General features: G+C 46.3%; 1 protein-coding gene across 1 annotated transcript; it reads right to left on the reverse strand.

Moving 5' to 3' along the window:
* Positions 1 to 133: 133 nt before the first annotated feature.
* On the reverse strand, positions 134 to 27,467 carry SNRNP200 (small nuclear ribonucleoprotein U5 subunit 200). The gene is made up of 45 exons (XM_063078846.1): positions 27,298 to 27,467; positions 26,607 to 26,770; positions 25,373 to 25,544; positions 23,474 to 23,666; positions 22,952 to 23,007; positions 21,538 to 21,636; positions 20,828 to 20,980; positions 20,621 to 20,720; positions 20,294 to 20,430; positions 19,577 to 19,660; positions 19,307 to 19,480; positions 18,888 to 19,025; positions 18,498 to 18,653; positions 17,549 to 17,719; positions 16,121 to 16,314; positions 15,780 to 15,903; positions 14,545 to 14,694; positions 14,195 to 14,305; positions 13,437 to 13,568; positions 13,079 to 13,267; positions 12,556 to 12,753; positions 11,977 to 12,129; positions 11,783 to 11,863; positions 11,412 to 11,495; positions 10,638 to 10,744; positions 10,212 to 10,330; positions 9,770 to 9,924; positions 9,490 to 9,679; positions 9,110 to 9,283; positions 7,990 to 8,150; positions 7,478 to 7,705; positions 6,934 to 7,125; positions 6,660 to 6,838; positions 6,337 to 6,488; positions 5,337 to 5,445; positions 4,388 to 4,496; positions 3,551 to 3,740; positions 3,289 to 3,453; positions 2,974 to 3,095; positions 2,580 to 2,723; positions 2,303 to 2,479; positions 1,844 to 2,004; positions 1,646 to 1,727; positions 658 to 750; positions 134 to 571 (listed from the first exon to the last, which is right to left on the reverse strand). The coding sequence occupies exons 1-45, from the start codon at positions 27,340 to 27,342 to the stop codon at positions 428 to 430; spliced, it is 6,411 nt and encodes a 2,136-aa protein (XP_062934916.1). The 5' UTR covers positions 27,343 to 27,467; the 3' UTR covers positions 134 to 427.
* Positions 27,468 to 27,530: the final 63 nt, after the last annotated feature.

A 27,530-nucleotide genomic window follows, 5' to 3' on the forward strand; every position in this document is an offset into this window, starting at 1 on the left:
CACCGGCCGTCCTTATATAGGATCCGAACCCGCGGCGGGAGTACTGCTGCGCTCCCAGCGCTGCACTCTCCCGAGTGCGCCACAGGATTGGCCTGAAAGAAAACTTTTGATTTAGAATCACTGCGAAGACAAATGGTTTCTCCATGTTGTTTTATTAGAATGGGTGATTCAAAAGAACTATGAAGTACATGCCTAAAAATGCTGTACACGGTTTCTGCTTGACATGACACCTGCAGACACTGGATTCAGAGTTTGGACTGGAAGGTGGTAAAAGAAAAGTCAGTGGAGGTGGGCAGGGCCAGTACCAGCCCTGTCTGGCCAGACCTCAGGCTGACAGACCTAGTCTACAAAACCAAGATCCCTACAACTGCACATATTCCTAACTCAGGCTGAACAATCCTCTACACAAGAGTAAATGCCTTAGGACTTAATCCGAGTCACTGTCTGTCTCGGCTTCTTTCACATCCACACTGAATTTGTACTCCTGGTCACATCCCATGTAAGCATCACTCATGAAGTATAGAGTGTAGTTATGAGCACCAGTGGCTGGGGCCACAAAGTCTAGTTTCACCTAGAGAGAGCAGAGAGAAATCAGGACAACCGTGAACGCCCTGCCCCAACTCCAGAGCAAATGCTGGGGACGGCGGACACACTCACCTTGGCCTTCTGCTGCAGTGTCAGCCTCTTGATGGAGATGAGGCTATTGGACTTGGCATCTCCAATCACCACCCACCAGCCCTCTTCACGTTTCTACAGGGAACAAAACCCAAGAATTTCAGCATGTAAAACCTGATGGCTATAGGCAACCATAACTGGTTACAAAAGCAAAGTAACACAAATCTGATAGAAAGTTTTCCAAAGTTTCTTCCCAAAATACAATTTGACACAAAGTTCTGGAAACTGTCAAAAGGTGTCTGAAACTGACTTAATTTTTAAGTAGTCAGATGAACTCCTTTGTAGGTTCTGGCTCATTTCCTTGTCCCAAGGTAGATTCTCCCATCTAGTGCTTGCCACTGGATCCAAGATTCCACTACAAGAGATGTAGTCATTGGGGCCTGGCAGCTTTGAGTTCCTCAGAGACCCTTTTGAGTACAAGGCATGTATGCCATATGAGAAAACCTTAACATGGAGACGAACTGCAGCAGAAAGGATCTAAAGCAGGCCTGCAGAAGGCCTCTTCTGAAGCCATGCCTCTGTTCAGAAGCTCTCTCTGCTAGCCACCCCACAGTCATAAACTCCTAGCTAGTGTTCCAGCTTAAAGTGCTCTTCACTCAGAGCCTGCTGAACAGCTCCTTTACAGAATTACACGTGACAGTCCAACATTCCACTAGAAGTAGAGTTAAGGAGCAGTGAGAAAGGAGCGAGAACAAACACCAACTAGAAAAGCCAAAGTGTCCTGGAGCCATTTAAAGACAAATGCATCTTAATAGTCAAAGAGATTGACCAGTCATCTGAATTACTTAAAATTAAGTAGAAAACAAACAATAAAAAAACCCCCATGGCCCCAAGATAAATCCTCAGTCATGTGAGTTCATTATCATTCTAAATCCCCTCTCCTAGTGACAATGTACCCTTGTACCCAGGATCTAGCCAGTGGACACCTAGCTCAAGTCGACACCTGGTAAAGCCACATGCCAGGACATACCTGTGGGAACAGAGGCGCAATAACAGGGCCTGTGACTTCCTCCTCTCGCTCCAGCTGCACCAGCACCACAACTGGCCCACCACTGCAGAGGGAAAAGCAGGGCAGCATATCAGCAACTTGGCAGTGGGCTCATGGCAAACCGTCCTGCTGTGCCCAGCAAGGACCCTAGGGAAGGGCACTTGGCCCTCTACAGCTTACCTGCGGATGCTGTCCTTATCCACCACTTCATAAGATAGTTCAATATTAGGGTAGCGGTTACAGAAGCGGGCCACGTCTGCGATCTGGCTGTCAGTCAGCTGAAGCAATGCATTCCGTTCTTCATCCTCCATCTCCATGATGTCGAAAACACTCTCCACTCCCTGCAGTGGGTAGGCAGAGGTCAGGGAAGAGGAGAGAACACAGACGAACAGCAAATGGCACTGGGTCCAGAGAGCTGCTGATTTTATTTCCTACACTGTCAGACCATCCAAAGAAGACAGCTCCAGAAAGAACATGGCTCACAACTGGCAGCCTCTCTAGCATCTCAGTACGGAATGCCTTCAGAGAAATCAGAACTACAAGCTCCCCCTACCAGTACTCACCTCCTGCAATCCATCCCCATCCAGGACACTCAGCTCTCAGGCCACTCACCCAACACTCCAGGCCAACCCAGCTCACCTTGTCTGTGCAACGTTTGATATGCTCTGAGGTGAAGTGTGGCAGCTGCTTCAAGTATGAGTCCTTGGACCACATGGCTTGGGTGACCATCTGGGCCAGTTCCATGGCTGCCAGAGCAGGGCTGAGCCACCCATTGCTGGAGAGGACGTCCACACAGGCCTGGATGAGCCGGATTGCCTGAAGGGGAAAAAGGAGCACAAGAGCAGGTGGGGGTGGAACCCAGACCTCCTAGGCCGCCACTGGTCCCTCCCTCCTCTCAGCCACACCCAGGCCATACCTTACTAAGGATTTCCTCCGTATCTGACTGCAGTTCAGCACTGAGCTGCATGCGCGACAGGTGAGCCTGCAGAAGCAGGTTGGTTTTGACATGCGGATCATTGAACTTGGGGTTATTCAGCTTGTGGGGGACCTTCTGAGCCAACTGGAGAGTGGAAGAAAAACAGCTGGTGAGGAACAGGTGACCCTGCCTGAGAGCTGCTCAGGCTAAAAGCATCATGTGCCCCAGCTTACAACCCTTCAATACCGAGAGTTGAGGGTGATGGAGGGATGGAAATGTGTGGGAGGGACAGATGGAGGTTGGGGTGTGAGGTGTTGATGGCAGGGATACCATGTACCCTGGACACACAGGCCAAGTTTCAACTCCTAGGATGTTCTGAAGCCGATGTCCTCACCTGCCGCAGGAGGTTGTCTTCATGGTGCCGGATGGGAATGTTCTCATATTCTGCTGCATTGGAGATGATCTCAATAAGCCCGCGCACCTTGGTCTTGGCATTCAGGGACATACTGAAGAGCTCTGACAGAAAAAAAAGAAAATTTGGGAAGAGCCAAAAGCAGGCAGAAAAGGAGCAAGGAGGAGAGAGTTAACTGCCTGGATAATCCTGCTCTCTGCTGCAATCCCATCCCTCAGACAAGCACCCAGCACTGGCAGCCCCATCATCCCTCATCCCGGTGGGCTCCAGCAGCACAGGCATGAGCTGGGCCCTCACCGATGGTGGTGTAGTTGATGTAGTAGTAGGCAGCGATCATGCCCAGGTTCAGAGGCGCCACATCCATCTCGTCCTCGATGCTGATGCACTTGGACTGCTCCAGGTCACTCAAAGTCTGCTCCACCAACTCTGACAAGTGGTCAGACAAGTGACGATGGGAGATGCCTGTGGAGGTGAGATGTAAGTGGGCAGGCTCAGGGAGATGGCCAGCAACGGATATGAAAACCGTCAAAGGATACTGTGCATGTCAAAGTCCACTGACCCTGCAGGTTGTAATAATTGGGGTTCTGTGTCATACGGCGGTACAGAAAGGTCCAGGTGAGGTAGTCCACAGCGTCCTGCTTGTTCTCAATAGTCTTAGTGACAATCTCGGCATTGAAGTGGTCATGCATACAGTGGTCCAGGTGAGACTCTACTGGCAATGGTTCGTATAAGAACTTTTTGAAGAAATCCTGTGGATTGGAGGGGGTGGGTAGTAATAAAGAGTCTGACAACATGGTCATAAAGATGGGCCAAGGGCACATCAGTCGGGAGTGGTCCCTCTGTGAGAGACACGACTAATGCCAAAATGGAAGAAACCACGCATTCAGAGAGTGGCATCATTGGTTACAATATATAGTGGGAACTGGGACACGCCAAGTCACGCAGGCAGAGCAGTTAAGCCGTGCACAAGGAAAGATGGAACCAACGAGAAAGCGAAGACCTGAACACGTGGAGGTAATGCAGCAGTAAAAACAAAAATCAGCAAAATGCCACGGGGCTGAGAGGCTTACACAAAACCAAAGTGGAAAGTAAAAGGGGCAGATGCTGACGGAAAGACGAAAAAGTTACTAAAGATATGTAGCAAAAGAAAGATTAAAGAACCTGTTCAGAGGGCCGGCCCGTGGCTCACTCGGTAGAGTGCGGTGCTGATAACACCAAGGCCACGGGTTCGGATCCTATATAGGGATGGCCGGTTTGCTCACTGGCTGAGCATGGTGCTGACAACACCAAGCCAAGGGTTGAGATCCCCTTACCGGTCATCTTTAAAAAAAAAAAAAAAAAAAGAACCTGTTCAGAGGCTCAGGCTCTCAAGAAATTGCACGAATCCAGGACTGACCTTTTTGGAGCCCTGGCACATGATGACACAGCGCCCCTCATCGTCCTGTAGAGGGCGGTTGGCATGGCCCACCATCTGAAGCACGTCATAAATGGGGTAATCCACGTAGCTGGTGACAGAAGAGGGGAAAGAAGGGACAGGGGCCTCAACATGGAGACCACACTCGGGGGGCCTGACTCCTTCAGTGTCAAAATAAGAATAAAATGAAGATATGGGGAAATATGGTCAAATTACAGCAAAACTGTGTTTATGAACTTTTGGGCTTAGGAACTGATTTTACTTGCTTACCTATACCTCATTTTAGTTTTGAAGTGTAAGGGTCAGGAATTTGTTGCTCAAGTTCCTTGAACCAAAGCTACAAACCCATCTAATGCCAAAAGCAAAATAACTCTTTAAAGGATCAAACGTGTGAGTCAAGCCTTCCAAACTTATAGCTGTGTATCCCATGAGTTATCACGTAACCTGACTTACACCCAAACCTAGAACCTGGTCCAGACATTAAAAAAGAACCCATAAAATAAAATTCGTTTGAAAATAATCTGCATTTAGAGGAAAAAATTATTAAGAGTTAAATTACTTAGGCTTTTTCTGAGAAAGACCAAATCTTCTATAGCTTACTTGTCACCACATGGGTATATGACCTCGACCAAGTCACTGTCCGTAACCTATAAAATAAACAGGATAATGACATAATCTCTAACGTTCCTCCTGGCTGTAACTTCCTGGTTCTCCAACCTGCTGAAATATGGAAGGACAATGACTAGAGAGCAAATGTGAGCCTAGGTGCCAAGACTAAAAACTCTCTCCAACACTTGGCTGTGGTGGAATCTCAGTTATATGTTTATTTCCCTAATACCTTTGCTTTATAATAGCTTAACTTCTGTATTTACAGATTTACGTTCATTTTAGGAGGGAGATCTGCATTAACACAGAGCACCACTATACTCACGCATGGATCTTGCCATTGTAGTACTGGGTGTCCATGATGATCACCAGGTGGGCAGCCACATTCATGCCCCAGCAGAGACTCCGAGAAGCCACCACCACCTGGATAGCCCCTGAGCAGCAGAAGAGAGAGGAAGACTGAGGGCAGGGCGCCTTGGCTGCAGCAGGTTTGTTGCCTCATGGGCAGGTGGTGGCTTATCTAGTCCTGTGTTTCAGATCTCAGAGCAAGGCTCCTGGGAACGAGAGCTGACGTGACTGAGAGACCTAACTTATACTATGAGAGATAGCTCTGTGCTGTGGTGCCTCACTCTGGGGACTATCCTAGAGGAAATGAGGTAATCCTCTTTGAGACAGAACCCGAAGCCCAGGGAAAGCAAGGCTTACACTACTGCCTGACAGACTGGCACCCTGACAGTAAAGTGCTAACACCAGCTCAGCCATGGGCCAGCTCAGCACATAACAGCAAAATTGAGCTCATTCTGAGCATGCCTCAAACCAGGCAGATTCAAGGGTCAAAGAGTGACAGTAAGTGATTCTGGCAGAAGCATCTCCATTGAGGCTCTACCAAGCAGTGTCAAAATGGTAACACTCTGCATAAAATGCCACAGGTCAGCAAGGGACAGTGGTCAACAAGAGACCACCCAAGGGAGACTCAGAGCTCTACTGTGTACTACATCACTAAGATCTAACAATCTTACGGAGCCTGGTATCCACAGAGAGCCAGGTCTAGTGCCAAAGGTCCTAGACTGTAGAAAACCAGGTCCTGAAATAATACCACCTTACGTGCCTGTTTTCTCATCTAGCAAGTAGGGCTATTTATCCTACCTACATCACAAAGTTCTTGGGAAGATCAAATGAGATAACAGATAAAAAAAACTGTAACAGTATTTTGAAAATGACTAGTACGCTGAGGATAAAAATTAGCACCTGCACCCTCAAGTTTAACACGTCACTTAGCAATAGCCTTGGATGTAACCTCTCTCTGTGCCTTTAGGTTTTTTTACCTGAGCTGAAGAGCTGTTCCACCAGGCGTCGCTCCATGGGGCTGAGCCCCTCATGCAGGTAGCCCACCCCATTTAACAGCGTCTCCTTGAGCGTGCTGTCACTTAGCTTCTCCAGGTACGGGATCAGATCCTTCTCAGTGCAGTGCAAGAACCTAGGCAGCATGAGCACTGATTCAGCTCAGACATCCTGCCAGCTGTGCAGCCCGAGTCCCTAGCCAGATGGGGTGAACCCCACCCTCATAACTGGAACACCCTTCAGGGAGCCAAGCTCATTCAACCTGACCCCCCTCATCCCATGCCCTAGAAGCCAAGCCCTGCCCCACCTCTGCCGCTGGATGTCTGCTGCACAAGTGGTGAGGATGTCAATGGCAGTGAGGCGGGTCTGCTTACGAGATGGCACAAAAACAATAACGGGCTTCTTGGGCGAGTGCTTAGTGATCGCATGGTACACAGGCTTGGCCATGGAGAGCAGGCGAGTCTGTGTGTGGCTGATGTTGAAGCCCTGGAGACCATGGGAGAAGAAAAGAGACTAAGTTACAGGACCTGGGGAACTCGGGAAATCTGAGGCCACGGAGGGATGGTAAAAGCAGGTCCTACCTGGATGTGCAGCTCCAAGGGCACGGGGCGCACATTTGGGTGGAAGTTGAAAGTGGAGGTGGCACTGCAGCCCAGCCAGTGGGCCACATCCTTAGCATTCGAGAGCGAGGAGCTAAGTGCCACAATGCGAATGGGCCGCTCAATCTGGGAGGAGATGTAGCGCATGCGGGAGCAGATCACTTCCAAGACGGGCTGGGGAAGAGTGGGGAGGAAGTCACTGCAGGCCCAGGTTCCCCATCCTCTGCCCAGAGGTCCCCTTTGTAAATAGCCCAACAGCCTCAAAATGATCTCCTTATTCTTTTTCTAATTAGGGGTTCTCCTGCCTTAGGTTCCACCTCCTCCGCAGCAGCCAACCTCCACTAAGCAATGCTATTTTCCAAGAGTACTACAAAAAATCTCACATCATCCTTTTGGAATAATGCAGCAGGCAAAATTCTCTGGGGAGAAGACCCTAGTCTTCTGCCTCAGACCCAAACTAAGGTCCAATGTCTAGGTCATTCAGCTAGTCCAAGACCCTCGTCTGTGCTGCAAGGTCAAACCATACCCCATTCTCGCCCCCAATAAGGTGGACCTCATCCACCACGAAGAGGTTGATGTTCTGGACATTCTTGCGTTGCTTCCACCGCCGGGAAAGTATGTCCCACTTCTCGGGGGTGCTGATGATGATATTGCCTTTGCCCAGAAGCTTCAGGTCCGTGCTGGTCTCCCCCGTCAAGAGCACCACCTTCTTGTTGAGCCTGTCCTGGAACTTCTCATACCAGTCCATGTATACCTAGAGGGCAGGGGGAGGCAGGGCAGAAGAACATCAGGCCTTGCCAAGCATCTGTCACTTACTAGGAGGAAAACCTGAGAAGCCAAACAGAGACCTGTTGATCTGCAGATCTCAAGCTACTCTCTCATCTGAACCCAGGCTTCAAGTGATGGAGAAGCTTTTCTTTAGTACTCAGAGTGAGGAAATGATCCTGCAAACTTCAGGGCTTAGAAAACCTGGATCTGGAATCACAGATGAAATGGCTTCTGGGAAAGCCACTCATGACACAGCACCACATCACACACCTGCTCTGCCAGGGCCTCCATGGGGGTAATGTAGACACAACGCCCCTCCGAGTTCTGCAGCAGCATGCGCAGGATGGCAAACTCAGCACAGATGGTCTTCCCGCTGCCTGTGGGGGCCCCCACAAACACGTTGTCGTCACTGTTGTACACGGTATTAAACACTGGAAACCAACAGAGCAGCAGTGTGAGCATCAAGAGGGGAAAAGAGCTGAACTAGGAGGACAAGAGGAGAAATGCAGTTAGTCAGCTGTGCAGGGCGAGAGAAGGGTGATGGTAGGAGAGCCTCTAAGTGCAGTCTGGCCTGTGCATCTTCCCCTCACCTTCCCCCTCCCACACAACAGGTAAAGGGGGAGAGACCAAGATTGAGAGTTCTGGTCCCCTAGAGATCTGAGGGATGGCAACAAAAGCAAAATAGACCAAGTATCCTTCTTTGCTTGTGCGGGATTAGCACACAGAATGAAAGGAAACTGGATACCTCCCCTGCCCCTTCAACACTCTCCTGTATTTCCTGGAAAAGGTCTAATATGTAAGGTAAGAGCCTAAGCCCTGAGATTAAGACTGGGTTAAAATCTACGTTCTACCATTTATTAGCTGGTTCAATTGGGGCACTTCTCTATGCCTCAGTTTCCTCATCTATGAAATGGGACACTACCAGCAGTATCTCAAATAGCAAACCCCACATGGGAGGTTTGGAAGGAACAAGAAAACACTGGTGATACACTCAGCCAAGTACTTAAAACATCGTTATCTATAACCATGAGGGGGGAAGAGGCCTCAATCAACGCCACACACTCTGGTTCAGTACTTGGGCATCAGGGGCAGACATCTAGCTCCCTGAGCCTGAAAAATAACAATGTGTAAGGCCTTGCTCTACTGACACCCCACCCCACCCCCCGCTGCCTCAGTGAGACGTGCAGAGCGGCAAAGCAAATCTAATGGTAATCATGGGCTTCTGAGAAAGGAAAACGTACTGGTGGGTCCCAATAGTCACTCTGATGAGCTCCCAAGCCTACCAGGCACCTGAGCACCCTGCTTCCCTGCCTGCTGCAGAAACATCTGTCTCCAGGTGACCTTAAAAGGCTTCCAAGGGAACCAACTGCCTGGGAATGGTAACACCTACCTTGGGTCTGGATGGGATTGAAGAAAGGAAATTTATCTTGGTAAAGGCTCTCAAAGGCACTGTTTCTCAGAGCAGACACGGGCAAGGGCTGCAGGTCCAAAAGTTCGGTTGGAGGTGGGTACTTCTCTGGGAGGATCAGGTGCCGGAAGGAGACAGGCAGCTGGGTTTCACAAGCTGCCAGAAAAGAAACAAAAATGGTTACTAGTAAGCACTCCTCTCTTTACCTATCGGACATGCAGAGCCCCTCCGTGAACACTGGAAACCCCAGGCAGCATATGCATCACTCTCCCAACAAAGGCAAGCCCAGGACAAAGTGCAAGATATTCTTCTACTGTCCTTGGAGGATCTGTTCCTAGGGACCCTGGAGAGGAGACACTCACACAGCCAGCGGTCAGACACCACTCGGATGAAGTACTGAGGGGGCAGCGGTTCAAAGACAGGCACGAAGAATGTAATGAGGTGCTCGTCCTGGGCATACTTGGCCTTGAGTAGAAAATACTCATGGTGCAGAATCACCTCGCTGTCTACGTCCTCCACCAGAATCCAGAAGGCCTCTGATGAACCATGGACCTGCCAACACAAGCACCAGTAAAAGGAACATGAGCCAGCACGGGAACTCAGCACTTTCAATCCAGCTCCCTCTGCCCAGCAAAACCTTACCTTTTCATCCCACTGGAAATCCGGCGTGATGGTCAGCTCTACTTTCAGGGTGGAGCGTGTGATAGGCTGCAGGTGCACCGACAACTCCAACTTGGGAAACAGGTGGACATATTTGTGGATGGTCTTCCCCATCTTCGGCATGCGGATAAGCTCTCCTATGAGGAAATGAGAGAGTACAGGGGCTGCAGCCCAGCTGGCCTGATGTATCTGCAAACTGTACCTGAGGGCCTCTGTGACAAAGTGGCAGATTCAACCCCAGTGGGAAGGTTCTTCCCTTTACTCTCAGTGGAGCCCAGAGGATTCAAAGTCCCAAGACCAAGAGCTGGCCATGAGAAGTGAATGCAGGGTATCAGTGCACAAGGCCTAGGAGCTGAAGAGTATACAAAGGCTTGGAAAGACACCTGGGCTGTAAGGACAGGAAGGATGAGAGCTTCCCACACACCTATCTCATTATGATTCAGGTCATACAGACGCTCAAAGGGGAAGTTTTTCTTCTCAATCTTCTTCACTACTTCCTCAGGGAGTTTCCGGAACTGGCGCAGAGGACACATGGACTGCCACCTATCCAGGCAGGAGACAAAGCTGTTGGTCACCTCTGAAAGCCTATAATAAACCGCCCTCATCATGGCTTCCAACAGTTTAGCTATGACCACACAAGACACAGTCATTAGAGACAGACATTTAAAACCGTGCCAGCAGTGAGACCCAAGCCAATACTGGCCCCACTCCAGGGGGCCTTCTGTCTTCTCAACCTTCACCCATGTTCATGTCACACTCTATGCATCAGGAATGGAGATCAGAGGCACTCCGAGGCTTTCTGATTACACCCTCAGTCTGGTGACCAGCCTCCAGCTCATTGGGCCCTTACATGCGTTTGTCGATCATCTTGCAAAGGTTCAGGGTCTTGTCTGTAAGCTGTGCCCAACCTCGGTTCAGGACAATTTCAAAGATCGCACGCATCAAACGGCCAGCCGACTGAGGAAAGAAGCAGCATTCCCATTGTTAAGTCTCAACTATCCCAGGCCTAACGAAGCTACTCTATATGTGGTTTAATTCCCTCCAGCTCAGATGCGATCACCCATACCAACTCAAAAACAAAGTCTCCCCTGTAATTACTCCTTCTTCCCTTCTATATAGTGGATGCTGGCTGAATGCAGAACAGTTAGAAAAGTGCAGCTCCAGGTGACTGCATAACATTTTAACCTAACATTCACTGCATGATTTGAAAGCTTCTGACTCATTTAGCATTTACGGTTCTAGTAAGAGTAAAGATGCCAAAGACCTGCCCTTAGGGGTAAAAACAAAGAATACCAAATAAAACCCTTTGCCATTTCTGGATTTATGAGCCCTGCAGCCACAGGAGGAAATCACTTGTCTGTCAGAAAGCAGACACTGTGTCCTGAGTCTGTGGATCCTGTCTCTTTGAGCACCTAAGGAGCCTCCCAGCATTTCCTCCTAAGGCGTTAGCATTCCCACATGCTCAGGATCGTACAATAAAGTGGCTATACCACACATGCATCCAAGCGTTCCTTCTATCTCACTAGCGTCAGGCCTCCTTTTTCCAAGACAGAACACACATAGCACACAAGGGAGTGGAACAGTTTAGGCCACTTCTCACAGCCCGGCACAACTCAGCCCTCACCTGTGTAACATACACCATGTCAGCCATCAGTGCAAAGCCCTCCAATTTCAGCTGCGAGATGAAAGCTTGGAGAAGCACGTTGATCTGGAAAGAAGTAAAGTCAGCCCACAGGAGGCCAATCACTAAACAGACCAAGAAGGTGAATTATATTCCTCCTCTGGGCATCCATGCCAGGTAAGATCTTCTACAGCTTCTTAATATACACACATTAGATCAATGTTATTCCGTACAAAAAAGAACATGTGGGAAAGGTGCAAAAACTGGGAGAACTGAGCAGGTTTCCATGAATGAACCCAAATTCAAGGTTCATCTTTTAGAACATTATGAAAACTACTTGATCCTTATCCCAAGCAAAGAAGAGATGGGCTCACCTTCGCACTGGGTTCCTCAATGCTTTCCTTTACAGGGATGGGCACCCTCTCCAGCAACTTCTGCAGCTCCAGCTTCTCCTCCTACCACAAGGAGGCAGCAGGTCAAGGAAAGGCCAAGTGGCCAGGCAGAGAAAGCATCCAGCGACTTGGAGGTAAGTACAAGCTCCCCATCCCAGCATGCTGCATAGGCTTACCTCTCTCACAGTGATGTTCTTGAACTCTGAGGACAACGAGAAGACTCTGAAAAGCTCAATCTCACTCAGGGTGGGCTTTAACAGCTGGTTGTAGGTCTGCACTGTGTCATTGGTAATGTAGTAGTGGCTGGCTATACGGCCCAGTTCTGTCACCTAGAGGGAAGGCCGACTCAATCCAATGCTGACCATTAAGGAGCTGCAACCTCTAATTGTGGACAACAGGTTATTGTCCCATAGGTCATTACCCTAATAAGACAACTGGATAAACTCATAGCAGTACAAGTGCTGGGCCCAGGCACATGAAGAAAGATGGCACAATAAGTTTACCTACAGTAAACTGATGTCCACGCAGACAAGACAGCTGGAATTATCCACCTCAACTCAAGTTACAAGATAAGAAGTGTCACTTTAGAAGTTCCTAGGTTCAAAGGGCACAGTCCAATCCCACTCATTTTTCTACTGTTCTCAGAAACACGCAATAAGACAAGCAGTAGTCGAATCAAAGGAGCAACTTAAAAAATTTTCTCCTGGGCCTGCAACTTTTGTCAAGACCTTTGCCTCAGCCCTCGCCCCACTCACCTGGAAGTTGCCTGTCTTCTTGTCATACTTGACCAGATTGTTCTTGTCCAGCATCAGGGCAGCAGTGTGAACTAGATCTAGTCGGCGCTGGTCCAGCAGGGGATCTCCCTTGAGGTCATCATGAGAGATGCCATAAAGGGTCGGGGATCGGAGCATTCGGATATACAAGTAGGCATAGCCCAGCCAGTTCACTGCATCCTACAAGAGACAGACCACGGTTCTTAGCATGCAGAACTCCTGATGTCCAAATGAAAAGCTCCCATGGATTGCTCAGAAATTAATTCCCTGCTACAAGGATGTATATCATCCTGTGAGTGTTTATAATACTTCATTATTAAAAAGATGAAGAGTCTTTTCTAAGAACTTGGTAACAAGGGGAACTGTCTGCCAGACCCAAGAAACTTACACTGAAGAAGCGGAGGGCCCTGGATACTGCTGGCCCACAACACCACCACAGGGACCACTCCTGGTACCTTGGTCTCTCTGGGAAGGCACGAAGTGCCAAGGGCGAGCACTTTCCTACCTTTGCATTTTGGACATTTCCAAGCACGATTTCTGCATTGAGCATGTCAGGAAGCTTTGATACCATCTGGCTCTCAATAGGAAGTTGCTGATTGAGGAGGGACAAGTAGTATTGTAGCTCCCCATGGGAGGTGATGAGTATGCCTTCACCCTTGGTGTCATACTGGGGTCGTCCAGCACGTCCCAGCATCTAAGTCAGAGACACTGAACTAAGAATGCTATAGCAAGAGAACTTCTTGTTCTGATTCAGGGATTTCACATTATAGAACTTGGCCTTTGATCTGCCACCTTTCCAGCACCTTTGCATTTCAGGCGCTGGATACTTATCCCCACTGAGAATGAACTCAGAGACTTTGTACCTGCAGAATGTCCAGAGCTCCCAGTTCTGTCCAGCGCCCCTTCTCTGGACTGTACACCTGGGTGCCTTTGATGATGACTGTATGTGCAGGGAGATTCACACCCCAAGCCAGAGTTGCTGTGGAAACTAAAACCTACAGGGACAAGGCAACGTAATGAGGAAAAGACGTCACCATCGAGGGAGTTAACATCCCTGACTTCTCTAGTAAACTGGCCTCAGAGTTTCTAACAGGACGTGGGGGGAGGGGGAAGGGGCAGAAGAGACAAGACTGGGGTATGGCGGGTGTGTCCCAGTACTTGTCAATGTGACACCAGAATAAAGAGAAACACCTTGGGTTTCTTATCTACTCCAGAATTAACATTTCAAGGTTTTAGAGACACCTAAGAGTCAGAAGTACAGACCTGTATGAATCAACTTAAGGTTACTAGAAAATCTAAAACACAGACTACCTTAAGAGGGACCAAGGTCCTAACCTGGTGAGGTATCATTTGGAGATATTTGGAGTCACCCACTGCTTGCTTTGCAATGCTCCTCAGACACTTTCCTAAACTCACTCATCTCCCCTCAAGCAGTTTGTGAATGGTCTGGAGAGGTGGCATGAAGTCACCGTTACTGCACCCACCACAACCCTCTGACCTGGGCTGGCTGGGCCAGATACAAAAAAGTACCGAGAATAAACATGGGGCTCAGCCTTTGACGTCTCAGGTCCTATGAAGTCTGCATCACCTGCTCCCCCAGAAGCCTGTGGCCCACCCTCACCTGAATATGTTTATCAGCAAAGAGATCCTCCACCAGCGTTCGGTCAACTCTGGTCATGCCTGCGTGATGAATTGCAAAGCCGTAAGGCAGAAGATCCTTCAGCTCCAGGTTCTGTGCAACACAAAGGCCAGGCAATGAGGCGAGTCTTCCTGCGGGGCTCTCCCAAGGACTAAGAAAACCTCTTCCCATGAGACCCTGTCCTTAGCTATTCCACATGACCACGTTGACAATCAACCTTAACCCAGTGAAACAACAGCACCATGGCACATTCTGAGTTGTTGTGTGGGACCTCCTCAGATGGAGCTAGTCACCAGACAGGAAATGAAAAAACCGGGCTGGCCCCTCCTCACCTTGCACTGTTCAGCTTCTGTCCGAAGGACTTCCGTGGAGGCTGAGCCCTCTCTCAGAAACAGACCCAGAGTGTCCTTCTCTAGGCACATGTCCCGGATGGCCCTGGCCGTCTTCCCAGTCTCCTTCCGGGAGTGGACAAACACCAGCACCTAAGGAGAAACCAGTTTGCTACATACAGTCAAAAGGCAGCTCCTGCAGCCACTCTCACAGCCCCTGGCACGAGCAGCAGGAGGCAGAACTTGCACCCGTTAGAAGCAGAAGCTATGGTTCTAGAAATAGGAGCACTGGCAGGAATGCGTGCTGGCTCAGAAGCAGCCTCAACAGGGCAGGAAAGAGCCTAAGGGAATGAACCCACCAAGTACCCACCAAGTGACAGAGTTCTGGAGCTGAGAAATTAACTCTATTGCCCTATCCGGAACACAAGTTTGAATATACAGTTGACCCTTGAACAACATGGGTTTGAACCACACAAGTCAACTTACATGCAAATTTTTAAAAAAAAATATATTAGAAAACTTCTGGTTAGCTATGTCATGAACGTATGACACACCTAACCAAGCAGTAAAGTAGCCTACCTGACAGTAGGTTAGTAGGCTATACAGTTTTAAGTAGTAGTTAAATAGTTACTAGTTAAGTTTTTGCAAATGTGGGAAATACAGTCTTTCTAGTATTTAGTGCCAAGGAAAGATTATAAATTTATATGCTTCTTTTTATCAGACAGAAATTTTCTGTCTTGTTAACAATGCTAAATTCAACGTTCAATTAAAGAATACTATCATACTAACTTTCTAATAAAATGCCCTCTTTCGCTAGGTTTTAAATTTCATCTTCACAATGAAAATACATCTGACCCTTGATAATGTGAACAGACAGACTGATTACCTGGGCCTGGGGATTTCTTTTTCAGGAGATTTTTAATTACAAATCCAATTTCTTTAATAGTTGTAGGACTACTGAGGTTATCTATTTTATCTAGGCCGAATTTTGGTAGTTGGTAGTTGTTGGGGAATTAGTCCATTTCTTCTAAGTTGCCAAATTAATGAGTTGTAAAAGTGCTCACAGTATTCCCTTATTATTCTTTTAATGGCTTCAGGTTCTATAGTAATATGCCATTCATTGGTGATTTGTGCTGTATCTTCTCTCTTTTTACTTTTGTCAGTTTTGGCTAATTACTGGTAAGGCAAAAATTCAAAAGAATAGAGTTCAAGAATAACAAAATGAACCACAGACAGACCTGATTTTTTCCAGCATGTTCCATGATTTTCTCATACACTATTTCATTCATGATCTGGAAACGCTTGATAGCTTTTTTCTCTGTTATGCCCACATAAGTCTGTTCCAGAGGCACTGGACGGAAGCTAGAATTTCAAGTTAGACAAATGAGGCTTTTGGCAGAGAATACTGAAAAGAATATACACTCCTTTTCACTACCCCAGGAGCAATATTCCTCTTTTTGGATTCACACCACATTAAAACCCAAAAGCCCTTCTAAAATCCAATCCAGTAGTGCTCCTTAAAAAAGTGGAAGGAGAGCAGGAAGTTCACCTTGGCTAATCTCCCAATCTTTTCTTATACCTGTTGTCAAAGTAGAAGAGGCCCTTGGCAGGGTCAACGCGCAGAAAGGTGGCCACATCTTCATAGTTGGGGAGCGTGGCACTAAGACCAATGAGTCGGACATCCTCTTGGGTCATCTCAATGTTTCGGATGGCCCTGGCCACCAAAGCTTCTAAGACAGGACCTCTGTCATCGTGGAGAAGATGGATCTCATCCTAAGAAATGGGAACACAGCAATTACCTCTAGGACTAGAGAAATGTAGCCCCTTTTCCTGAGACTAGTCCAATTTTGTAGGCATATAACGCAAAACACCTAATAAAGAAGATAAAAAAGAGAATCCTGAGCCAGAGAAACCCAAAGGATGAAGACAATATTCACCATGAAATACCCCAGGAAATAATATACTCTGACCATAAGCTGTTTAGCGACAGTTTAGTGAAACAATACTTTATGTCAAGAAAGTCTGACACTTCAGGTAAATGAGTTCATAACTTTATTTGAACGTTAATTTCTTTATGGAAAATGAAGCTTCTGCTCAGACCATATTTATACCAATTAAGGCTTCACCTCTGGGCAGTTATCTTTACCAAGAACACATCTATCATGCATCACATGATGAGTTCACATAGTCTTTAACAGTGCTTCTCAAATTTCAGCAAGCATACAAAGAGGGGATCTTGTTAAAAAGCAAATTTATTCAGTTAGTGTGGGGTGAGGCCAGGAATTCAGCATTTCTAACAAGCTCCTGTTCTAAGTTGCTGCTGCTGCCCGCCATGGATCAGGCTTTGAGTAGCAAGGCTTTAAAGCAAAGGTTGGCAAACTTTTCTTAAAGGGCCATTCAGTCAATATTTTAGGCTTGTGGGCCACATTACAAATACTCAGTTCTGCCACTGCAGCACAAAAACAGCTGTAAACCCCACGTAAACAAATGGGAATAGGCTATGTTCCAGTAAGACAAACACCCGTAGCCACAGAGTGCCAACCTTCTCAAACACTGGAAACCAACAATATAAGGTCCCTTTCTTGCTTTCCCAGACAACTTGAACTACACTTAGACTCAAAGTCATTGCTCTCTGGGTGCTTCTGCATATATGGAATATGGACCACAATACCCTGATGCCTTACTCATTCCCTCAGAGAATGGATTATTTTATTTACAAAGCCCTCCAATGTTCTGGGAGGATGCAACAGTTTCTGTTTATATTCGTTTCAAAATATTTCAGACCTTTAAAAAAGATAAATAATAAGGCAAATATAATGAACCTACTGGGAAATGTTTCTGGTAAGTGAAGATTCCCATTTAATGGCAACAGCAAAGATGACAATGGCTGTCATCACAAAGGCTAGTGCCACACAAAAAGCACTTAAGAAACATTTAGTGTTAAGACTCAACAAACCCTCCTTGACCACAACTGGCCTCTCCATTCCCATAAGTGGTCCTCACTCACCAGAATGATGAGCCGCACCAGCTGAGTGTAGGTGCGCTCGCCACCCTTGCGGGTAATGATGTCCCACTTCTCAGGGGTGCAGACAATGATCTGAGTGGCGCTGATCTCCTCCTTGCACAGCTGATGGTCCCCAGTCAGTTCAGCAACAGTGATGCCATAAGTGGCCAGGCGCTGGGTGGAGGAAAGCTACATCAGGCAAGAATGCTCAAAAGGGACCTAGATAACATACTTTCTGTTTGGGCATTGTGAACACAGGGTATTGGGAGTAGGTGTCAACCCATCAGGTAAATATCAGGTGAATGAGATTGTATGGACACATATTCCTAAAACAAATCCAAGTTTCACTCAGGAAAATGAAGCAAAGGATCTCTGGGAGTTCTGCACACAAAAGGGGGAAATGGGAACTTACATACAATGGGAATAACTGCACTAGGTTTATTATCACCCATACACGAAACACGTAGATGGAACATGTTTCACCCATATATGAAACACATGATGTTTCACAACTACTGCAATAACACAAATGATACCAACTGCGGAAAATTACTATGGAGAAGATGAAAGAAAAGATGGTAAACCTTTGTAATAAAGATGGTTCATGACATACTTCCTTCAGAAATTCTCTGTATCTGGGTCAAGTTCCACCTTTAAAATGAGAAAAAAGGGGCCGGCCTGTGGCTCACTCGGGAGAGTGTGGTGCTAATAACACCAAGGCCACGGGTTCAGATTCCATATAGGGATGGCCGGTTAGCTCACTGGGTGAGCATGGTGCTGACAACATCAAGTCAAGGGTTAAGATCCCCTTACCGGTCATCTTAAAAAGAGAAAAAACACCACTGAAGGCATTCTAGAGATGCCCTAATACCAGAAGCAGTGATATACAGGCCTGTTCCTGATTGTGATAGCTCCACCCAATATCTTCTGGGAGAAAGCTCTACCCCCTTACCTTTCCAAAACTGCCCACCATCTCCTGCACCAGAGACCGCATGGGAGCAATATATATAATCTTGAAGTCATCCACATTGATAGTGCCATCCATGTTTATGTGTTTCCCTATCTCTCGGAGCATACACATCAGGGCCACATTGGTCTTCCCGGCACCCTAAAGACAGAGGTCAGGGATGAGAAGGCCTGTTTACCCAGTTATGTTCACTGCCTTAACTTCCATGGGCTTATCTCTAAAACAGAGAATAGAGCATTTTAGCCTACCATTTAACATCTCTGCCATCAAAGAATAAAGAATTGGGGGGGGGGGGTGGAAATGAAGAACAACCTTGCCACCAAAACTCTAGATCACATTCCACACACCAGAAAAAGCAGGCAGGACAATGCTTACAGTTGGAGCACACAGCAGCAGATTCTCATCCGTCTCCAGGGCAGCACGGTAGAGTTTACTCTGGATCCGATTCAGTGTTTTGAAGCCCTCAAATCCAGCCTGGGCATACTTTGGCAGCTTCTCCACGGGAAGCAGTTGCTAGAAAGAAGAAATGCCATTTACATCATGTTGGCAGCATCCTTACCTGTTTTTGTGATTGCCTGGATTTCATCCCCTGGCAATCTCCCTGCATAACTCTCCACTAAAGGCTAGTCCAGAGAGATCAATACTGTCCCCTGGGTTCAAAATCAGAATGGGAAAACTCTGAAACAGCTTCCATTTCTGGAATAAACTATGAGACAAGGCTACATTTTGGTCGATGGCTGAAATCCTACTGGAAAGAAGATGAACGGAACAGAAAACTGAGAAAATCCACTCACTTCTTCTGAGCCAAAGGGCTTGGGCTTCAGAGCAGGCACATGCACCTCTTCATAGCCCTTACGCTGGCGACGAAAGGATCCATCAGGAAGCTGACAGCGTTTATTGGCCATGAAGTGGCTCCCTTGGGTAAAAACCAGATCCTCCAAGTCCAGAACCTGCCGTGGAGCCAGTGCCTGGGCATGTGTAAAACAAAAATACAAAGGAAGTGAGTGAGCTGAGCAAATGAGTTTTCCATCCATCACAGCCTGGGAAATGTCCCTAATACCAACCTCTCCACCCTGGTCCAAATCCATGGTTTCCAGATCTGTGTCCATTCGGGACTGACGAACTCGCTCTCGCCGGGACCTTTCTTCCTGTAGTGGGGAAAGATAAAAATCAGAATGATGATTCATCACCATCCTAGGTTCTTGTCCTTTTCTGTCCCTGCTTAACTGCATTTGACTCACACATGCTAATAAGTCCCCAAAAAGGAAGATGGTACTTTACATTCAGACACCTGCCATGGGGACCACCAGAATGATCAAAGCAAACAAACACCTTTTTTTTTCAGGCCACATGCCCCAAATCCTCGCAAACGGACACCTTTAAAGGGACAATGCACAGTATAGGAATGTCAGAAGTAGACGTCCTACAATTAAGTGTCAGGGACTATCCCTGAGGGGTAGAAATGTAGGTTCTATGTTAAGCAAACACATGTGTTCTGTTACTGTATTTTAGTAAATACTGTGTATTTACTATGTAAACAAACAATAAAGGTCCCCCTGGTGCTGCTGGTGAAGACAGCAGCAGGTTAGTGGTCTCTCGACCACACCAATGTGAATGTGTTCATTCTAATCTGTATCCACTAACAAACCCCAAAGAACTCAGGAAAATACTTTACTTCTTCAACTTCCTCTTTTAATAGGAATTTAGCTTTATGCTATAATCTTCTAGCCACTGTCCCTTTTAGTTCAGGAATTAGACAGATAAACCAACCCAGCCCCTACTCGGATTAGATCTTCCTTCTCAGTTTCATGGAGCTGGTAGAGGAACTTGGATAGCTCTGGATCAGCTTCCATCTTTCCCATGATCCTTTCCTTTTCAGCTTCACTCTGTGCACTGGCCAGCAAGGTGCAGTATAAAACTGCCAACAACAAAAGGGAGAAAGGGAAGGTGGGAAGGAGGGAATGAGATAAAAATCAACCTTCAACCTTGGGGTAGAAAGAAGAAAAACAGAAGAAACAAGTGCTGAAGCTACGAAAGCAACACAATCCCCATCTCACACACGCACATATTTACACACACACTGCAGAAAGAGCCCACCATCTACTCACTCATCATCCTGTGCTGCCGCAACACTTTAATAAAATCAAAAGTGTTGAAACCAAGGAGCAGAACCAGCTGGTTCTCACATTCCCGATCATCACTGGCCGTCTGCAGAGAGAAGGTAACACCACCATTAAGGACCCAGCCATCTGCTGCTTCACACATTGTCCCCACGTACTAAGACGAATACAGAAATACTGTTATCATGGCCATACCTTCAAAATCTCCAATACTTCATCTGCCTTCTTTTGAGACACAATGGCATCATCATAGAAACGACTGAGCTGCCGCTGTAGCCAAAATGCATCAATATCCCGAGGGTGCAAATCCTTCTTCTTGGAACTCATTAGTTCACCTGAGGCCACAAGCTACAAAAGTAACCAGGTACTTGGCTCACCAGGTCTCTGTGACTGCTTTCTCATCACCCTGCAACCAAGTTCTATTTGCCAGCCCACAGCCCACCTTCCTGAGGACTTTCCAGAGGGAAAAAACCTTTGCCATATTGAGTTCAGAAGCATGCCATACTAAGACTTCATCAACACATGCCTTTGGGAAGGAGAATAACCAACTGAAATCATAAGAAAATCTAGACATTAAATGTTTCTTACGGCTCACCCTATCAAAAGGTGGCTCGATGGATAATATATAACAGAACCTAAGCGGGGGGCGGGGGGAAGAAGTACCACACTCAGAAATAACCTGGCCTTGGGGCCGGCCGTGGCTCACTTGTTTAGAGTGTGGTGTTGATAACACCAAGGCCACGGGTTCAGATCCCTATATAGGGATGGCCGGTTAGCTCACTTGGGAGAGTGTGGCGCTGACAACACCAAGTCAAGGGTTAAGATCCCCTTACCGGTCATCTTTAAAAAAAAAAGAAAGAAAGAACCTGGCCTTCCAGCAATGAGAAAGAGCAAATTGTACCTACATTAGCCGAGAGGGTGCAGCGCACAACAGCCTCATCTCCTTCCATGTCATCATCTGAAGCCTCTTCTCGAACCTCCCCGTACACATCTTCATCACCTTCCTGTAGAGATGGCCCCACATCAATCACGATCTGGAGCTGATCTTGCATCACCATAGAACCTCTCCCTCAAGTCACCCTAAATTAGCTCCATGGTTAGAGTAATGGCTTTGGGGTGAACCAAGAGCTTATTGAACTGGGGTCAGCTTTATTCCACAGCAAATTTAATGGAATGACTATTTGGCACAGATTCATTAGCTGCTACTATTCTATTTTCTACTTCTCATCTTAGGCTGCCAGGACAGCAACGAACTGGAGCATAGTCTGTCTCTGATACACACACAATCAATACTTGAAAACAAGAGATATTAGCTAACGGGAGAGAACAGCTATACAGAAGCATGCTAGGAAAGGCAGATGATGATCCAGAAACACAGCAATCACACTTAGCATGCTCACCACTGTATTTATTCACACACTATACACTACGTGTACTTGGCACATTCAAAGCAGGCACTTAAAAAAAGCACTGTTGAATGAACTGCTACAAGCAAAGTACTCTGTTTGTTGCTACTTAAAATCGTAAAATCCAATTAACTATACTGTAGTTTCCTACAGGGCTTAGCAATCACCTGTCTCAATTACCTTATTTTATAGAAGGGGAAACTGAGACAAGATGACCTGCCTAAGATACAGGACCATAATTCATAACTCTCGGCTCCCAGTTCATTGCTCTTTCCTCTGACTTCCCTGTGTTACCCCTTCTTCCTGTCCTGGTGTATATTTCAGGGCTGTATTTTCCCTTTCAGGAGCCAAATCCACCCACTGAAAACTCTAAGGCAACTTTGCCACTTTTTTTCAAGTGCCCCACTCGTTCCTATTTAGTTATAGTCAAGAAATTCTGATTAGATGGTAAACATTAAGCCCAGTAACTTAAATAACCAAGTACAAACTATGTCCATGCTCTTGGGCAAATGTGCATTTGTTAAAAACAGGCCATGGGACATAGTACTAAAAAATGGAAAATTATCACAATAAGGTTAAAATGCAGCAAAACATAGCAGAATACATTCTCAATGAAAGTATTTGCTGTACATTATCTTTAGTCTTTTTATCTTGCTTTTTGCCAAGGCACTTGGTTTATTTTAAATTACAATATTAATTTGTATTTAGTAGTTTAAAATTTGCTTTAAAAAACTTAAAGATAACCATAAATTTTTTTTTTAGCAAAATAACACATAATGCCTAAGTGTGAAACCCACACAACACCACAAAATTTATCTGGCTTAAGCTAGAGAGCTTCTTTACACTAGAAGGGGTCCCTTCACCTTAATTTCAAAAACAAAAATGGACTGGGCTCCTTTGCTTTATCACTTACCTCCTCATCGGACTCAAACTGCACATTCACACCATATGTCTCATCAATGTTGTCATCTGAAATGATGAGAAATTAGAAAAAGAGAGCAGTGAATGGCTAATGAAACAAAAGGCACTCTGGAGCCAATTTTCTCCCCAACTGCTTGACTTGGCTTGCCTCAAGATAGAGCTAAGGTCTAACTAACACAAACAAAGATGATCAACGTAAGAGAGCCACCTGTGCTGCCACCACCAAGGCCTTCTCCAACCTGCCAACTCAGCACTGCTCTGCCTGCTCAGCCACTTGAGCCCCCAGGCTCTGTGCACACTTTCTGCCTTATTCTACACATTAAAAAGGGTTCAGAGTAAGAATGGCTCCTGGAATCTAGAAATCTGGTGTCCATCAATCATAACTCCTCAAAATATACAAAACAAGTTATGAGAACTCACTAACATTGAGATTTCTTAATGAATGATGCTAGAAAATACATATTTAGGGGTCAACAACCAGTTAATGTGACTGGGACATAAACAGCTCAGTTACCCATATTTTGGATTTCCTTGTCTCCACCATAGTCTGTGATCTTTTTGCCCAAGTTCACTAGCACATGGTATCTGGTATCATCTGTCTGACCCAGCAACAGATCAATCTCCTTTCGCCTTTCCTTGTCCCGCAGCTTTTCATTCTTTAGGACAGCTAGAACTTCATCAGCTGCCCCACAAAGGATATCACGTGGCTGGTGGCAAAAAACAGACAACATTTAGAACAATGACACTCGGGACATTATGTACCAGCTTTATGTGATGGGAGGACGTGAAGAGCCACACCTCCTCAAAACCTGCATCATACCAGACTCTGACCATATTCACTAATGTTGACAGAAAATGCCACTGAGAGTCACACAATTGAAGAAGACCCATTTGTTTTTAAAAAGATTAGCTAGGTGTCTTAGGAAGCAGGACACAGCTTCCACAACAGTTTTCACATGTCTCCAGGAGGTAGAGGCACTTGGCAGTCTCCTCTAGCCTGCCACAATCTGGATAATTCTTTGTCCTCACTTCATCTAGCACCTACCTCACCAGAGCCTCTCAGAGCCTCATAAAAGTCCTCAATTTAATCACACGTGTAATGGTTAAGCACACAGATTCTAGAGCTAGACACCTGGTTCATATCCTGGCTCTGCCAAATACAACTTCTGTGACTTCATAAAATTACCTAATTATTCTGTGCCTCACATCTCTCTTATATAAAATAGAAAACAAATATTAATAACACCTACTCACAGTTAATGTGAGGGGAAGAGACAAGACATGTAAAATGTTGTTCTACATAAAGTGCTCAGTAAATGTTAGCCACTTCGGCAAACTGGTATGGCCCACACAGGCAAATCCAGAGACGAGGTTCTTCTGGTGTCTCCCAGCTGAGACCCTCTCCCTTTCCAAACACATGGCCTCACCCTGTCTGCCTCACTCTCAGAATACAAAAACAAAACTCAGTTTTTTTTTTTTTCTATACTCTTCTATATTTGGCAGAGCCAGGATATGAATCCATGTAGTCTATCTCCAGAATCTGTGTGTTTAACCATTACATGTGTGATTAGATTGAGGACCTTTATAATATCAACACAGAAAACTTCTATGAACTCTGGTAATCAAAAAGCGTGTGGGGATTTCTCCCCACCAACAACCAACCAATCAGTTCTGCAGTGGACACTAGCTGGATGTCAATTCAATTCTAACACTATCTACACGGAGATAGCATCAGCTCCCATAGGTTGAAGGCTCAGCCCCACAAGACTGTTCCTCACTTCAGATGCCAATCACAAGTCCCAGGTTCTGATCTGTGCTTCTAACTGACCGGCTATAAATTGGGGTTCTCATGACCCCCCTAATTTGCTACAGTGAGGCTGCCCAGTTAGCTCAGTTGGTTAGAGCATGGTGTTATAACACTCAAGTCAAGGGTTCAGATCCCTGTACGGGCCAGCCACCAAAAAAAAGCCAACAAAAAAAATTTTGTCAGAGCAGCTCTCAGAACTCCAGAAAACATTTTACTTGTTTACCAGTCTATTATAAAGAATGTTACAAAGGATACTAATGAACACCAGATGGAAAAAATGCATAGGGCAAGGTATGTGAGAAGGGGCATGGAGCTTCCATGCCCTCTCTCTGGGCATACCATTCTCCAGGGACCTCCACATGTTTAGCTATCTGGAAGCTCAATCCTTTTTAGTTTTTTTTGGAAGCTTCATTACACAGGCATGACTGATTAAATCATTGGCTATTGGTTTATCAACTCAACCTTCAGCTCCTCTCTCCACTAATCCTTCCTTGGTCTTTCTGGTGACCAGCCCCCATTCTGAGGCTTTCCAGGGGCTGATTTTAGGAGTTGTATGCCAGGAAACTGAACAAAGACCAAATACATATATCACAGTATCACACCCACCTGGTCCCCAAGGGCAGCCTGGATGAAGCTGAGCAGCACCTCATAGGTCTCCCGGGTCTCCTTAGTTTTGGGCTTATAGATTATGCCCACCATCTCATCAATGCCCTCTGACAGCAGGGTATAACCCTTCATCTTGTTGATGTCATGCCGGTCCTCATCACGCTTTCTTCGCCTAATGTACACATAGTGTGATGTTTAATGGCAGAACCTTCCCTTTCCAAGGCAAGACTAGATAAGGCTCACTCTCCTTTCCTCAGCTTCATGGCACGCACTTAATATTTGAAAACAGGAACCTGAACCTCAGCAAATGATTCCCATTTGGCCTTAATTTGCAGGAGTATTTCTTTGTGGGGCACAGTAACAGAAAGGGAATTCCCTGTCATTCTCACACTAGATGCATTAAATGTTACAATGAGACATGTCCCTCATTCCCTTAAAAAACAAACTCTTGATACTTTGTATGACAATATTACACAATAAGATTTTGACTAGTTTTTCACCTCTCAGATGACATTTCTTTTTCTAGCCAGAGAAAATAAAGCTCCAATGCAATCTACTGCCACTGACTCCCAACAAATTATAACAAGACTAGAAAAGAAGTCATACTCTGCAAAGTGGAAAATCAATGATGCATTAAATCATTACAAATATAACTACGTTAACCAAAACTAGGCCTACAAATTTTTGATACTTCATTATGGGAGAGGGAGGAAGACAGAGATATTTAGAGTCAAAAGACAATGGTGAGATAAAGGTCAATGACTATTTAAGTTTTGAAATATAACCCCAAGGGGGAAAAAAAATTTCAAAAAACCCTGTCTTTCATACTATGGATGCTTGAGTTAGTTTAAAACAAAATAAGTAGGAAGTAGGCAACGGTAGAAGGTAGGCAACGGTAGGTATAGGAAGCTAGTAATGAAAAAAGAAAAAAACATATTGAGACATGAAAATAGCAAGCATCTGGAAAATACCCTGAAGAAAATTAAGATCTGTCTATGGACCAAAAACGCATATATTAGAAAAAGGTACCAATAAGTTATTTTCCACTTTATGTGCACTTGTTAATTCCAAAGAATTTTTAAACTCTCATGTTCTGCTTTTACCTTCACTAAGTTCTTCTAATGCCACTGATGTCTGATCTTGCCCCAAACATTTCGGCAAAAATGCTACTCAAATACTAAAAGGAAGATGGACTTTGGAACGGAAGGAAAAATAGCATCCCCTTGGTACTCACTTGGCTCTTCTTTCCTCCTGCATCTGTGGTTTGGTCCGCTGAGCCTTATCTCCCATACGGGTTCCCTCCAGTTTCCCAACCAGGGATAGCACCTCTCCTGTGGGTTCATCCCGGCGGGTCCGGTCAATGAGAGAGCGGTCAGCTTGGAGCACAAGATTTGAGTTCTGAAAAGATCATAACGTTATCGCAGCTCTGACATGGGCAGGGCCTATTCCTGTATCACAGTGACGGGAGCTGAGAGAAGAATTGTAGCAACTGAGTGCTAATAATCACTAATGGGAATAAAAAGATATTTTACTTAAAAAAAATAGCATCATGTAACACTGAGCATGAGCAGAGAACTGAAGAAGTCCTATGGCCTGTCTAATCAGTTGAACAACCCTTGCTTCTCCTAACAGTGCCCATAATAACCCACAACAGGGAAGAGTGTTGGGCGGGTTGGAAGGGACATGTGGAAGGAGGCGGGGACAGCGCTCAGAGAACTAGAAAAAAAACCCTCCTAGAGAGCTTAGGCCGTCCCACTCGCCCCAGACCCCAGTAGGGTTATTCACGTTGTCGTGTAAAGCCACCTTCGCCCCGATCCGATTTCCCCTCCGCTTTCGTGGCTCTGCCGTAGGCCTTCAGACCGAAACTCCCTTCCTCAGCCTCCTCTTCCCCCCCACTGTACTCCCTCACCCGAGCCCACACGCACCGCCTTGTACTCGTACTGCAGGCTACGGGCGGTCACGTCCGCCATGGCCGAGGCTGCTCTGGGACCTCAGAGCCCCAATCCTCCTCACCGCACGCTGCAAACAACCGCAGCTCCCCGCTCCCTGCGGGCCGGAACGACGCAGGAAAGACGAACTGGACGAGGAAAGAGACGGGCTCCCTTCCGCTTCCGGGTCGCGCGCCGGAAGTGCCGGGTGGGGCGTGCCTCCGGAGACC

Source organism: Cynocephalus volans, chromosome 14, assembly GCF_027409185.1.
Source record: "Cynocephalus volans isolate mCynVol1 chromosome 14, mCynVol1.pri, whole genome shotgun sequence".
NCBI lineage: Eukaryota > Metazoa > Chordata > Mammalia > Dermoptera > Cynocephalidae > Cynocephalus > Cynocephalus volans.